Source organism: Lactuca virosa, chromosome 8 (genome assembly GCF_052849685.1).
Source record: "Lactuca virosa cultivar CGN04683 chromosome 8, Lactuca_virosa_CGN04683_v6, whole genome shotgun sequence".
Lineage (NCBI taxonomy): Eukaryota > Viridiplantae > Streptophyta > Magnoliopsida > Asterales > Asteraceae > Lactuca > Lactuca virosa.
This window is the reverse complement of record NC_136433.1, coordinates 259712691-259727338: the sequence shown is the minus strand read 5'-3', so window position 1 is coordinate 259727338 and position 14648 is coordinate 259712691. Positions and strand designations below refer to the sequence as shown.

The window sequence follows — 14648 nt, the reverse complement described above, 5'->3', positions numbered from 1 at the left end:
TTTATGCTCGTGTGATAACTGTTGTTGTAGGAAAATTCGGCAAGGGGTAAATGAGTATCCCATGCCTTCCCAAATTCGATCACACAGGCTCGCAACATATCTTCCAAGGTTTGGATAGTCCTCTCACTTTATCCGTCGGTCTGAGGATGATAGGTTGTACTCATGTCCAGCCTAGTTCCTAGGGAACTTTGTAGCGACTGCTAGAACCTCGAAGTGAATCTACTATCTCTGTCCGAGATAATGGATATGGGAACACCGTGCAGTCGTACAATCTCCCGAATGTAGGTTCTTGTAAGCTTCTCCATCTTGTCTGTTTCTTTGATAGGTAGGAAGTGTACGGACTTGGTCAATCTGTCGACGATGACCCATATGGTATCAAGTCCACCCGTTGTCTTGGGCAACTTGGTTATGAAGTCCATAGTGATCCGCTCCCACTTCCATTCCGGTATCTCCGGCTGTTGTAGTAGACCTGAGGGTTTCTGGTATTCAACCTTGACCTTGGCGCAAGTAAGGCATTTACTCACGAAGGTAGCAATCTTTGCTTTCATGTTAGGCCACCAGTATAGCTTTTTAAGATCCAGATACATCTTATCTGAACCTGGGTGGACGGAATAACGAGTGTTGTGCGCCTCGGTCATGACCAAGTCTCTGAAACCACCGTGTTTCGGTGTCCAGATCCGATCCATGAGATAAAAAGCTCCGCCACCCTTTACTTCCAAGTTCTTATCCATCCCTCTCAGGGATTCACCCGCCACATTTTCAGGTTTCAAAGCGTCGAGCTGAGCCTCCTTAATTTGTGTGGACAAGTGTGAATGGATAGTCATAGTCAAAGATTTTACTCTACGACCAGAATATTCTTTCCGACTTAGGGCGTCAGCTACTACGTTGGCTTTACCCGGATGGTAACGAATTTTGCATTCGTAATCACTGAGTAGCTCGGCCCACCGTCGTTGTCTCATGTTGAGCTCCTTCTGGTCGAATATATGTTGTAGGCTTTTGTGGTCTGTAAAGATAGTGCTTTTTGTACCATACAGGTAGTGTCTCCAGATCTTCAGAGCAAACACAACTGCTCCTAGCTCAAGATCGTGAGTGGTGTAGTTAACCTCGTGTGTCTTCAGCTGTCTCGAGGCATAAGCGATGACCTTACCTCGCTGCATCAGAACACATCCGAGCCCTTGGTTGGATGCACCGCAATAGACTACAAAGTCTTTTATTCCTTCAGGGAGGGATAGTATCGGTGCGGTTCACAAGGCTCGTTTTAGCGTTTGGAATGCTCTTTCCTGCTTCTCTTCCCAGTCAAAGGCCACACTCTTCTGGGTCAAAGTCGTGAGAGGTTTTGCAATTCGTGAGAAGTTCTGAATGGACCTGCGATAGTAGCCAGCGAGGCCTAGAAATTGACGAATTTCGGTAGGCGTCTTCAGTGCTGACCAACTCTTGATGGCTTTGATTTCGGAAGGGTCCACGTGTATTCCCTCTTCGCTAACCACGTGCCCTAAGAATTCGACTCTTCGGATCCAAAATTCGCATTTCGAGAACTTCGCATAGATTTTCTCCGAACGTAGCGTTTCTAAGACTAGTCGCAGATCTTGACTATGCTCCTCCTTACTACGAGAGTAGATAAGTATTTCATTGATGAAGACGATGACGAACTGATCCAAGTAAGGACGACACACCCTATTCATTAAATCCATGAATACCGCGGGCGCGTTTGCTAATCCGAACGGCATCACTACGAATTCGTAGTGCCCATAACGAGTTCGGAAGGCTGTCTTCGGAACATCCTCCCCTAGCACTCGTAGTTGGTGATATCCGGATCTTAGATCGATTTTCGAAAAGAAGTTCGCCCCTTGTAGTTGGTCAAACAAATCGTCTATGTGAGGCAGAGGGTAACGATTTTTGATGGTTAGCTTGTTGAGCTCCCTGTAGTCGATGCACATACGAAACGATCCGTCTTTATTCTTGACGAATAAGACCGGAGCTCCCCATGGCGAGAAGCTTGGTCTTATAAAGCCCTTGCTGAGCAGTTCGTTAAGTTGACCGGACAGTTCTTACATCTCTGCAGGTGCTAGACGATAGGCGATTTGGCTACTGGGGTAGCCCCTGGAATCAAGTCGATTCTGAACTCGACTTGACGTAGCGGAGGTAATCCTGGGAGTTCTTCTAGAATGATATCGGGAAAATCGCGTACTACGGGAATGTTCTTAATGTCTTTCATTTCTTGGCTCCCATCTACAACATGAGCAAGGAATGCGCGACATTCCTTTCGCAAGAATTTCTGGGCTTGAATGCTTGAGATGATACGAAGGTTCGTGCCGGGTTTGTCGCCATAAATTACTAGAGTTTCGCCAGACGGCAGATTAAGGCGAAAAGCCTTTTCATAACACATGATGTCGGCACGATGAAGACTCAACCAATCCATGCCGATAATGACGTCGAAACTTTTAATTGAGACCGGCATGAGGTTGATCGAAAATGAATGGCTATCTAGAGTTAGGGTAGACCCAATGTATATACTGCTAGTGCTCTCCGTCTTTCCATTAGCCATTTCTACAGTGAACGGTTCTTTAAGTGCTCGTGATTTTTGCTTAAGTAAATGAGCAAATTTTTGGTTCACGAAACTCCTCTCCGCTCCACTATCAAACAGTATGCATGCATAAGAGTTATCAAGGAGAAACGTACCAGTGACCACTGTGGGGTCGGCAACCGGCTCCTCGTGGCCTATGGCCAGAACTCTTCCCACTCCTCCGGCGTTCCCTGCCTTCGGGCAGTTCCTTTTGTAGTGGCCAACCTCGCCACAACCGTAGCAAGATTGGCCCACACCAGCGCCGGGGACTTGGGTGATTGGTTTTGCTGGAGCCTTGCAGAAGCGGACAGTGTGCCCCTTCCTGTTGCAGTTAGAGCACTGCATTTCGCGGCAGGCTCCATTGTGGTGGAAGTTGCACTTGTTGCACTTAGGCAAACTTCCAGCATACTACCTTACCGGAGCAGCAGCGGCAGGTGCTATCGCCGCATGAACTGCCACGACCTGCTGCTTTTTGGTAACCTTGTTCTTCTTTTTTTCATCCCAGAACTTCCGCTTGGAATCAGCGGTTTTGGCGGGTTCTGAGATGGTCAGGGTTGTTGTTGTTGACGGGGTACGGACCCCATGGTCAATAAGCCGTTGTGCCAACCACTTGGCACTATCGAATGTAGCGGGGTTTGAAGCCAGGACATTCCCTTGAAATGCAGGCACCAGCCCCCATATGTACCTTTCTATCTTCTTTCCCTCTGTATGAACCATGTTGGGACAGAGGGCCACCAGCTCGCAGAATCTAGCGGTATAGGTCACAATGTCGGAGCCTTTCATGGTTAGGCTCCACAGTTCCTGCTCCAGTTTCTGGATTTCGCCCCTCGGGCAGTACTCTTCAATCATTAGCTCTTTCAGAGCTTCCCAGTCCATAGCATTCGCCACTATAAGAAATAGTGACTTGACATGGCTATTCCACTATGTCAGGGCCTTTGCCTCGAAAGTGCAAGCAGCAAATTTGACTTTGCTTCCTTCCGGTCATGAGCAGATCTCGAAGATTGACTCCGTCTTTTCGAACCATTGCGAGAGGGCAATGACTCCGCTAGTCCCTTTAAAGGACAGTGGCTTGCAGTTTGTGAAGTCCTTGTAGGAGCACTCTCTCAAGCGCACAGGAGCTTCACCATGAGTAGAATGAACAGGCGTTTCCGCACCACTGACGTTGGTGGAATGATATTGAGCCATGGCTGTAGCCACAGCCGCAGCTACAGCAGCATTCAGAGCTGCCGTATCGAGTTGGGGAGCAGGTGGTGTGGCAGTTATCGGAGGATCGCGTCTCGTGGATCGGCGTGGAGGCATCTTTTATCTATAAGTTTACAAAGATGAAGATATTGATAAGAATAAAATAAGGATAAATGATGAGAGTGACTCATGGACTAACTCTCCATAGCCCAACAGCACAATTGAATAGCACGATTGAATGTAGATCTAGTACTAAAAGATGATAGCATTTGGATAATAATTTCCATGAGATTAGATATCTGTCAATAATACTGGTATTACAGATGTAACAAGTACGGGAAAAATGACCTAGAAGTAGGTCTTACATCAAACCAAGATGGGAAAATTTTGACAGAACTATGACCTGATTAAGACTTAACAGATCCAAAGTTACCACAACGATAGGAAATTAAACTAGAGTTTTTACATAAACTAAGTTATATCCAAAAGAGAAGTCGAGGAGACTCTATCTGCGATGAGAACTACTAGAGTGGGTTCTTCACTCTGACAGAAGGCGTTATATGTCCCTCATGCGCCTTTCAGATCTTACTTGCCAAGCTCGAAGTTCCAGGACTTCGGCTTGGGTTTCAGCAAGTTCTTTCTGCAGAGCTGCATTCTGGTTCTAAGTCCTTTCGCGAGCAGCCTCCAGCTGACGAATACGGACTGTGTTGACTCCAGTGTCAGCATTAACCTGCAGAATTTGATGGATAGTCGCTCTACCCTGCTCATCAGTACGAGCAACCCTGCGGACTAGAATAGGCAAGATTCTGTCCGCTGAGCCTCCCTCGCTTAAGTCATAGAAGCTTCGGTCTCCATTGTAAGGTAACGGATGACCTTGCTCGTGACTCTATCTGTTCAAGTTTGTTGCCCACAGGGGTGTGGGGCCTTGAAATGTTGGGCGAGGGTTAGGATTTGGGTTTGGGTTTTGAGCCACTGGGGGTAGGTTGTTGACTTCTGGCTCTGAGTCAGAACCATCAGAAAAGCCTTCAGCTTGGTGATCATCCAAAGGGATTGGGTGATCATCTTCTGGCTCTTCTCCCAGCCATCCTGCATTGCCGTTGTTGGGATAGTACGGGTCTCCGGGAAGATGGAATCCAGCCATGATATCTACGCGAGAAAAGGGATATGAGAAATAAGCACATAAGTAATTTATAGTAACACAAAATACTCTTATAGTATTTTAGGTTTATCTTTTGTTCTAAGGTTTTCATTGTAGTATTGTTGGTAAGTTTTTAGACTTGTTGCAACCTCACAACCACTCTTAGGCACATGCTAGTCACTCCTCGGATAATATAGTTGATCAGGCTATATCTTCCCAGATTTGACTATATGTCTCTAAGTCTACTTGTGCTGCCCAACAATCGTAATACTTTTGTTCTGTCCTAGTGACACTGATTTTAGCATGAATGCAGGTAGGTATACTTGGTTAAATATTTTATTATTTAAAAGTATAAACTCTTTATCAGAGTATTTTTAAATCCCGCTGTGTTTATAGTTCGTATATCTTTTTATGGGTTGATATACTCGATTCACTATAAACAATGCTCTGATACCAATCTGTCAGACCCCAAAACCAGAACGGCGGAATCGTTCGGGGGTGGAGGACGTCATGTACAGTATCACAACAATGCATAATAGTAAACAAGCAACAACATCATCCATTGCATTAATAATATAATTTTTAATACAAGTGTGTTCTGTCAAGTTTAATAGACACCAAAAATATGAATCAAAATAAAAGATGAGTCTTAAACGAGCTCCATCTTCTCAAAACCTGGCACCGGTACCTGTCTACTGGTGACCTGAGAATACAAGTTATTTTGAAAGAGTTTATCAGCTTTAAAGCTGGTGAGATCATAAGTATTTTAGTGTCATTGCTTGTATGAAAGTGTTTGTAAGTACTTGATGTATAAGTGTGTAAATGTTTGTAATTGTTTGTAAATGTTTGAACTCTCCTAGAAAACCCTATATTTTCTACTAAAAGTAGTCTTCTACCAAGGCATCAAATGTTTGTATGTCTGTTTCTTGTAAGAGTATGTATTTTCCCAAATCTGACTATCATTAACCAAAAATATAGTTTTTACATTACCTTTCATTGTGTGAAGATCATAAAGTGAATGCAATGGGGAAATAAAATAGTGTTGTAGTGTTGTATTAAGTAACTACTGATGCACTAACTACCTTAAACCAATTGTTATTTAAAGTACCATGTGATATGCCTGTACCATACTACCGACTAAAAACACGACGATGAAAGACGTCGGAAGAAATGACATTTGGCACCCATAGACTTGCAAGTCCCACTGTAGCGAGCAGCAAGGTGTAGGATAGTCAATCCAGTATAGATCTATACACAAACTCAACGCTCTCCACTTAAGGAGGTTCTGGATACAAAACGAGCCATGACAGGTGATGTCATGCCCCGTTACGTGGCTCACATAACTGTTGTAGTGTTCTTGTATATGTATTGTGTGTACTAGCTGTATTGTATGTTCTCTCTCAGTCTAGTATGTATGTATGTTCTCTCTGTTTCTCATAATAGTATGTTCTCTTGTATAATGTATAGTATGTACTAGCTGTATTGTATGTTCTCTCTCTGTCTAGTATGTTATGTTTGTTTCTCATCACTATATGTTATGACTCATGTATGAACTGACTCATTGTATGTTTCATTGTTCTAGTAATAGTATTAGTAACTTCCTAAACTATACCTATTATAGTTTACTAGTAATGTTGTTTGTATGTATGAACATGTTTGTATACCTTTGCTACCCAAAGGTATTGAATTTGAAAGAAGGAACTTTTATATATATATACATATACATAATATATAACTAGGATTCAAACGACCTTCGGACAAACACACGATACCCTAAGTCCACAACCAAACAAGGAACAGGAGGTAAGGTGAGCTATCAGTCCTAAGTCCTTTCAATCCTACTTATATAACTATATCTATATAGATACACATTTAACAAAATATAAGTTTAAAAGAGTTTAATAAAAGTATTTAACATGTAAAAGAGTTTGTAAAACAGTTTGAAGTAGTTTGTTTGATAACATAGTTTGAAAAGTAAGAAATCCACTTGTTTGGTAGTTATTAATCATATGTGATTGATATAATAACTATAATAGTTCAACTTGTATTCCCCCCCCCCCATAAAAGCATTTAAAATCATTTAAAAGGTTGATTAAGGGGTATGAACTCACCTGTAGTGAGTGGTTTGGATGAACGGATGGTATAGGATGCTAAGTGTCAAGTGAAGACTTGAACACACACACGGATCCTATTTAACATATAATGACACATATATGCATCTAATTAGTCACTTAACAACTAATTAATCAAGTAAAGACACCCTAAAACATGGATAACACTTTGATTCAAGTGCTAGTAGTACCAAAGGGTTGCATCTAAGGGGTGTAGGGCCTTTCAAAGGAGTTTATGGCCCAAATGGTAACAACTCATGAGTTTACGGCCCATGGTCATTTCCCCATGAGTTTACGGCCGTAAACTCATGGTAATATATACCATTTTGTGTTTAAAGGTCTTATAAGTCATGGTGTAGCATCTTATGGTTAAGTCCAAGTCTTAGGAAGTCATTGTGGCATAATAGCACCACCTTTTAGAGTTTACGGCCCAAGGTGTCATCTTGGTCGTAAACTCCAATGTGTTCTTGATATTTTTGATGTTTAAGGTCCTAAACCCTTCAAGGAAGTGATCTATTCTTGCATCCAAGGCTAAGGAAGGGACTAGGGCTCACTATGCCCCCTTCATTAGGGTTTACGGCTCAATAACATGTCTTGGCCGTAAACACCTTATGGACTTGTGATTCTCGGTGTTTTCTAGTTGAATAAGAAGTGAAACAAGCCTTATAACAAGCTAAGGTAAGAATACTTACAATCTAGGAGCTTGTAAGGGAGTTCAAGGCCCAAGACCACTAGTGTGTGTTCTTGGTGTTCTAGGTGAAATGAAGAATGCTTGAAGATCTAAGCAAATGGAATGATTTCATGGATGAAATCATGTAAGATCACTAGATTAAGGAAGAGATCAACTAAACAAGGAAAGAAACACTTACTTTCTTGAAGATCTTGAAGAAAACTTTGGATGATACTTGAGAGAGAATGGTTCTGGACTTGGAAATGTGAAAAAAAGCTAAAAATGACTAAGTGTCATTTATATACTCTTTAGGTTTTACGGCCCTAACACTATTTGGGCCGTAAACTCCAAACTCTTGGAGTTTTGGAACTTAAATGTTGCACACTTTACCCTAAAGTATACTCCCTCCAATTATCTCTTAAAGTACTAGGCTTTAGAACACTCAAACTGACTCCAAAAAGCTTAAAAGTTAGCACAAACAATTCTGACTTCTATTGAAGTTAATGGTTGTACAAGATAGAAATTTCGGGTTGTCACACGTAATGTTTGTTTTTAGCTTGATCTCAAAAAGTTCATTATCACTACAAGAATAACAATGTGTACAGACGACACCTATCCCGACCACATTTGTCGTCGGCAAAAGTCCAGCTATCCAGACGACATGTCGTCGGCAGCACAGTATTTTCCAACTTTGACCCTATTTCTTTGACCGGAAAAGCTAAGCAGACGACATGTTGTCATCGTAGATCCGGTGGGAAGGGGCTAAATTTTCGCGGTATTTTGAAAACCTATACCCACGAGGTGTCGGTATAGGGTATTATAAAAATAATTTCGATTTACTTATATTCGGTGTCGTAGAAAATAAAAACGGTGTCGTTTTCATCAGCTTATACAGACGATATGTTGTCGGTATAAGTTACTAAAAAAATAATTTCGATTTATTTTTATTCCGTGTCGCAGAAAATAAAAACGTTGTCGTTTTCGTAATCTTATGCCGATGACATTCCGTCTGCAAAAGGATTGGTCGATCCGCGTGAAATATCTTTCCAGACAATATGTCGTCTGTAAAACTGTTTTTTTTAATGACATAAAAAGGAAACGACGTAGCTTTTGTTGGCCTATACCGACGAAGTTGATGGGTTTTATACAAACAATCCTTTGTGTGCATGCAAACCTAGAGTTGGATCTATGTTATCACTATTAGTTATACAACATTATGAACACATAAGGAAACCTAGCATGCTCCTAGTAATTTCGAAATTCACATAGGAGAATAGAATACATACCTTTTGTTGTTATATAGTAATAACAACTAATTCCTTGAGTTTCCTTAGCTCTTGAAAGCAAGTACCACAAGTGTAGTACCTCTAATGGCTCACAAACACACTTTGGGTGAGAGGATGAATATGAGAGAGAGGAGGAAAAGTACTAAGCTCCAAAATTCGTCCCTAGTAGGGTTTTCCCAAGGAGTGGTCGAATTCTAGTGCCTTAGGGTGCTATTTATACTTGAGGCTAGCTAGGGTTTCAAGGTGGAAACCCTAATCCCTTAGCTTAAGGCCTAAGCAAATCCATGGACTCCTTTCCTTAAGCCCTTGGACGAAAACTCCTAGATCCTTCTAGGATTTTCGTTCAAGAATTAATAAAGGTGATCCAATAGCCCAAAGTCTCAACTATCAAATAATTACAAAACAGCCCCTGTACTTTTAATTAATTCCTTTAATCCCGAAATTAATTCCTAATTAATTTCTGATTAAATACTAATTAATAATATGATTCCAAATTAATATATTACTCATATAATATATTAACAAATCATATTTATACCCCAATTTATTATTCTTAACAATAAACCAGCCTCTCTCCTTAACAGTCATCCTGTCTAGTCACCAGTGTAAAGGCAACCCAAAAGGACCATGTTCACAATCGGGTCAAGTACATACCAAAATAGTTATGGACTTAGACACTAATCCAACAGAAGTGTCGTCGGCATAGGGTTTAGTTATAACAAAGAGGGACCTGCGTTCATTTTGCAGTCGATGCCTTTCTGTTTTCTTTCTCGCGATGTCGGCGATGCAGACCATCCTCCGGCCACTCCCCTTCATCGGCGACTAAAAGGTATGGTACTTGGTCCTTGTTTTCTTCTTAATTTGTGATAGCTTGACTTTTAACTCCGATGTTGGGGGATTTTTTTTCGATTGTTGGAGTCCCTAATTCACAGCCTTCGCCATTGTCGAAGTATCCTCCAACAACCCCTTCACCACCGCCGAAGAAACTTATTTATGGTGATTCGGCTACCTTCACCACCAATTTTGAGGTAAGTTTTTGATTTCTTTTTTCATTTTTTGGCATGAAAGTGTGTTTATGCAACCTACTGTACAATTGATTTATGTTTATGCTCACTTTGGTGTATTGGCATGAAAATGAAATTAGGCATGATTTGTTTGATTTTGTATTTAGATGTATACATTTGTATGAAATTGAAATTAGATGTCTAAAACGTTAGCTGTTATAAGGTATGATTGTATGAAATTGGATGTACTGCTTAATTGTTTGAAATTGAAATTTGAATTGGATGTAATGTATGCTTAATTGTATGAAATTGGAATATGAAAGTGGTATTGTATGTCTAAAATGAAATGAAAATTAGAATTGAATGTATTGTATACATATATGAATATGTGATATTTAGGTTTAATAGTTTGAGTGTATTTAAGATGAAGTGACAAAGTTCTTAATTGATAAGTTATAGTTTTTGTATTTAGATGCTATTCTTTGTATTGTAAAGTGCTTAATTGATAAGTTAAAGTGTTTGATAAGTTGAAGTGTTTGTATTTACATGTATGATTGTATTATATGTTTATTATGTTTTTATTTTCTTGTTAATACCGTTTCAAAGTGCTTAATTTTGGTAGTGACTTAATGTTGGTCATTACGACCTTAGCTTAATTAGGTTATTAATAGCTACGTACTTTTAGTAATTTTAAATTAATTATAAAATAAAGTTAAATTAATTTTAAAAAAATCAATAACGAAAAAGAAAATATTAAGTTAATGATAAACTCAAAATAAATTAGTTTTAAAATCAAATTAATATTAATATTAAAATGAAATTAAATTAATTATAAAGTCAAATTAAAAAAAAAATTTAAAAACTATTAACAAAAAAGAAAATATTAAACTAATTATAAAATCCGTTAATTTAAAAAAAATTAAATTAATTATAACATCAAATTAATATAATTATTCAAATATAATAAAATAAATTATAAAATCAAATTAATATTAAAACTATAACAAAATCAAATTAAATTAATTTAAAAAAACTAATAACCAAAAATAAAATATTAAATTAATTATAAAATCAAATTAAGTTTAAAATAAAATTAAATTAATTATAAAATCAAATTAATATTAATATTAAAATAAAATAAAATTAATTATAAAATCAAATTAATTTAATTTAAAAAACTAATAAAAAAAAAGAAAATATTAAATTAATTAAAAAATCAAATTAAGTTAATTTTATAATCAAATTAAATTAATTATAAAATCAAATTAAACGGTATATTTTTTAAACCATAATATTATGTAATATAATATTAAAAGTATGATGCTATAAAAGAAAATAAACTAAAGTATGATGTTATAATTAACACAATTATGATACTTTTGTTAATTACAACATTATACTTTTGGAACCCTAGGTAGTGGCGTACTATGAAAATTGGTGATATCACCTTCTAGGAGCATGCTTGAGGTTTTATAAGGATTTTTGAGTACGGAAGACGTGACCCCGAATTGGGATCATAGAAACCCTGTGGTTGATGCATGTATACTGTCCTAAAGGTGACCGTTAGAAAAGTCAATTTTTGCATGGTTTAAAATAAGCTGATAAATAGACCGGTATCAATAGATAATATTTTGAGGGTTATACGGATAATGTCCCATATGAAAATGGTGTTGAATATCTCATCACAATCAATTCTTCGGTTTTGGAAGCGACTGTTGGCTACAAGGTTGCCATTATAAAGAGAGATACCTACATTGAAACTATGATGAAAGAGCCACATGTAGCATACAATATTAACCCATTGGAGTCGTCATACAAGAGTCCATGTCCTATTCAAGATACGAACATGGTACTCATCATGTATAGCATGTCGCCGGTTGAGGTCCCGAATATCTTATATGTGGGATTAGGAGATAGGTTACATAGTTGAGGTCATGAATATCTTGTAGGTGGGATCGGGGGTTAGGATACATAGATGACATGAGGATATTGAGGCGTTGTAATGGTTTAACAAGCCCTTCCTGGTTGTGTTGTTCGAACTTAACTATTCATGATCTGTAAAATCGAGTTTTAACTAGTCCTTCCTAATCCTTAAATATTGTTAATATTGAAGTTTACTTTCATTCAAAGAATTCAGTATATGCATATATCTTTATTTTGTTTTAGATTTTCATTATTTAAATAAATAATATGTCACTTGATTCTTGTATATTGGTTTTTAGCATAATTCGATTCTTATATATAAACATACTATTTCGAAGGTCACAGTTCAACATCAATTAGTATTAGTCAAGAACCAAAGATGGGCTACGTTACTGAAACATTCGCTACACGCTTTGCTCGTGACGGATTGGCGACCGGTGATGTCAGGGATTGGTTTGTGTGTGTGTGGTTGAAGGGTTTCCGAGCTAGTTTTGGATAGTTTTGCAATGGACTTCCGTTGCTATTTTGTATGCTTTTTTCTCTATGGAACCATTATATTATAGATAAGACAGGTTTCTCTAGTGTCAATTATAAGAGACAAACCATGTTTCAAAATCAACCATAGCAATATATAGGAATGAACAGAAATCTCAAAAAATCCAAAATACACATTCCAATCAATACTTTAGAAGCATAAAATCCAATTTTAGAAGTTTTAAATTAAAAGTTATACATATCATAGTAGTTTGAATGAAAATGACGATTGATTGTTTTTGTTACGAGGCATGAATTCGTAGAATTCCTACATAGTTATCCATATCAGCGTGGTTTGAATGATAATGGTGATTGACTAATTGATTCGGTCAAGAAGCATGACTTCCTATTTAAGTACACATATCCGTTGTTCCATCCTATAGAAATTAGAAGGGCCCCTTTCATAAAATGAACTACATTATCATACTCTCAGTGGTAATAAAGTGATGTGATCAGCTATTTATAAATATGGTACTGAAGATTAGAATGTGGAAATGACCGTTTATATCCGGTAAGCTTTGTAAATGTTCATTCATATTTGCACAGCTAATTAATCAATTTACAAAAATATGGATATGGTGGATTTAACTCCATGAATCAAGACCTCTCATTTTCGACCTTATGCTGGTGAAATTTACAATGTCGCAAGCTGTTTTTCTTTCATGGACATTATATTCTTCCCGGCCAGTTTTAATTTCCAGGGACGAAGTTGGTGGCATAAGCCCATGCGTTGTTGGTAACTGGATCGGCAATGTGGTCTGCAAGGTTTTCTAATGGACCTTTTCCGGTGACTATGGCTTGAACAAAGAACCCAAACATTGAAAACATATCTAATCTTCCGTTCTTAATCTCCTTCACCTTCAACTCTGCAAAAGCCTCCGGATCTTCAGCTAATCCCAGCGGGTCAAAGCTTCCTCCAGGGTACAATGGGTCAACTATCTCCCCAAGAGGCCCACCTGCAACTCTATAACCTTCAGCAGCACCCATCAAGATCACTTGTGTAGCCCAAATTGCGAGTATGCTCTGTGCGTGGACCAAGTTGGGGTTGCCCAGATAGTCAAGCCCACCCTCACTAAAGATTTGGGATCCTGCCTTGAACCACACAGCTTCACTGAACTTGACGCCATTGCGGTCTAGAAGCTCCGGGAAAACACGTCCCAAAGCTCCTAGCATGGCCCACCTACAATGGATGACCTCAAGCTCACGGTTCTTGGCAAAAGTCTCAGGATCTGCTGAGAGCCCGGCTGTGTCCCACCCGTAGTCTCCAGGGAATTCTCCGGTTAGATATGATGGAGCCTCACCCGAGAATGGCCCCAAGTACTTCACTCTGTCAGGTCCGTACCATGGGCTTCCTGATGAAGCGGTCTTGGGCTTTGTTGCTGTCTTTCTCATTGTCACCCTTCCATCACCAGAAAACTCTGAGGTAGATGGAGCAACCTTGATTGCTTGCCCGGCAAATGAAGGAGATGAGAGAGCCATTGTTGAAGCAGCCATGTATTTATGAACAAAAGATTGAGATGTATTTGTGTAGTTGAGCAAATGAGAAGAAGAGTTGGTGTAGGAATTGGGAAGTTAGTGTAGTGTTATATAGGTTATGTATGGATATGGAGACGTGGGTATAATATCCATATTATCTCTGTTATTTGTCAAGCTTAGTTTCAAGATTTCAGTTTTGGCGGTATCTATTTCTATCAATCAAGCCTCATGCAGCCATGCCATGCCATACTAAGCCAATAAGAAATGTGGTTCAGATTTCAACAAATTTGGTTCACAAATTTCCTTCCAGAGTTATTAATATTTGGAGCATATTTATTTTTGTAAATCTTACTTTTAATATCCAACTCCACATCTTTCGTATATGAGAGTGTCATTTTCTTTTAGCATTTTTCCAACAATAACTTGTTTTCAAATTTTAACTCAAAATATTTTTATTTTACAATATTTTTATTCAAAAATGTGATATATACGTAATGTCACACCCCAAAACCAGAACGACGGAATCATTCGGGGGTGGAGGACGGCGGAATCGTTCGGGGGTGGAGGACGTCATGTACAGTATCACAACAATGCATAATAGTAAACAAGCAACAACATCATCCCTTGCATTAATAATATAATTTTTAATACAAGTGTGTTCTGTCAAGTTTAATAGATACCAAAAATATGAATCAAAATAAAAGATGAGTCTTGAATGAGCTCCATCTTCTCAAAACCTGGCACTGGTACCTTCTACTGGT

General features: G+C 38.6%; 1 protein-coding gene across 1 annotated transcript; it reads right to left on the bottom strand.

Annotated features, from left to right (window-relative positions):
* Window positions 1-12928: 12928 nt before the first annotated feature.
* Window positions 12929-13933, bottom strand: LOC145133829 (chlorophyll a-b binding protein 40, chloroplastic-like). The gene has a single exon (XM_079068789.1). The coding sequence runs from the start codon at window positions 13903-13905 to the stop codon at window positions 13102-13104; it is 804 nt and encodes a 267-aa protein (XP_078924915.1). The 5' UTR covers window positions 13906-13933; the 3' UTR covers window positions 12929-13101.
* Between the last annotated feature and the right edge of the window lie 715 nt (window positions 13934-14648).

What these genes read in the sequence shown, in the direction of transcription:
- LOC145133829 (XM_079068789.1), bottom strand. Translation starts at nt 13,905, where the DNA reads ATGGCTGCTTCAACAATGGCTCTCTCATCTCCTTCATTTGCCGGGCAA.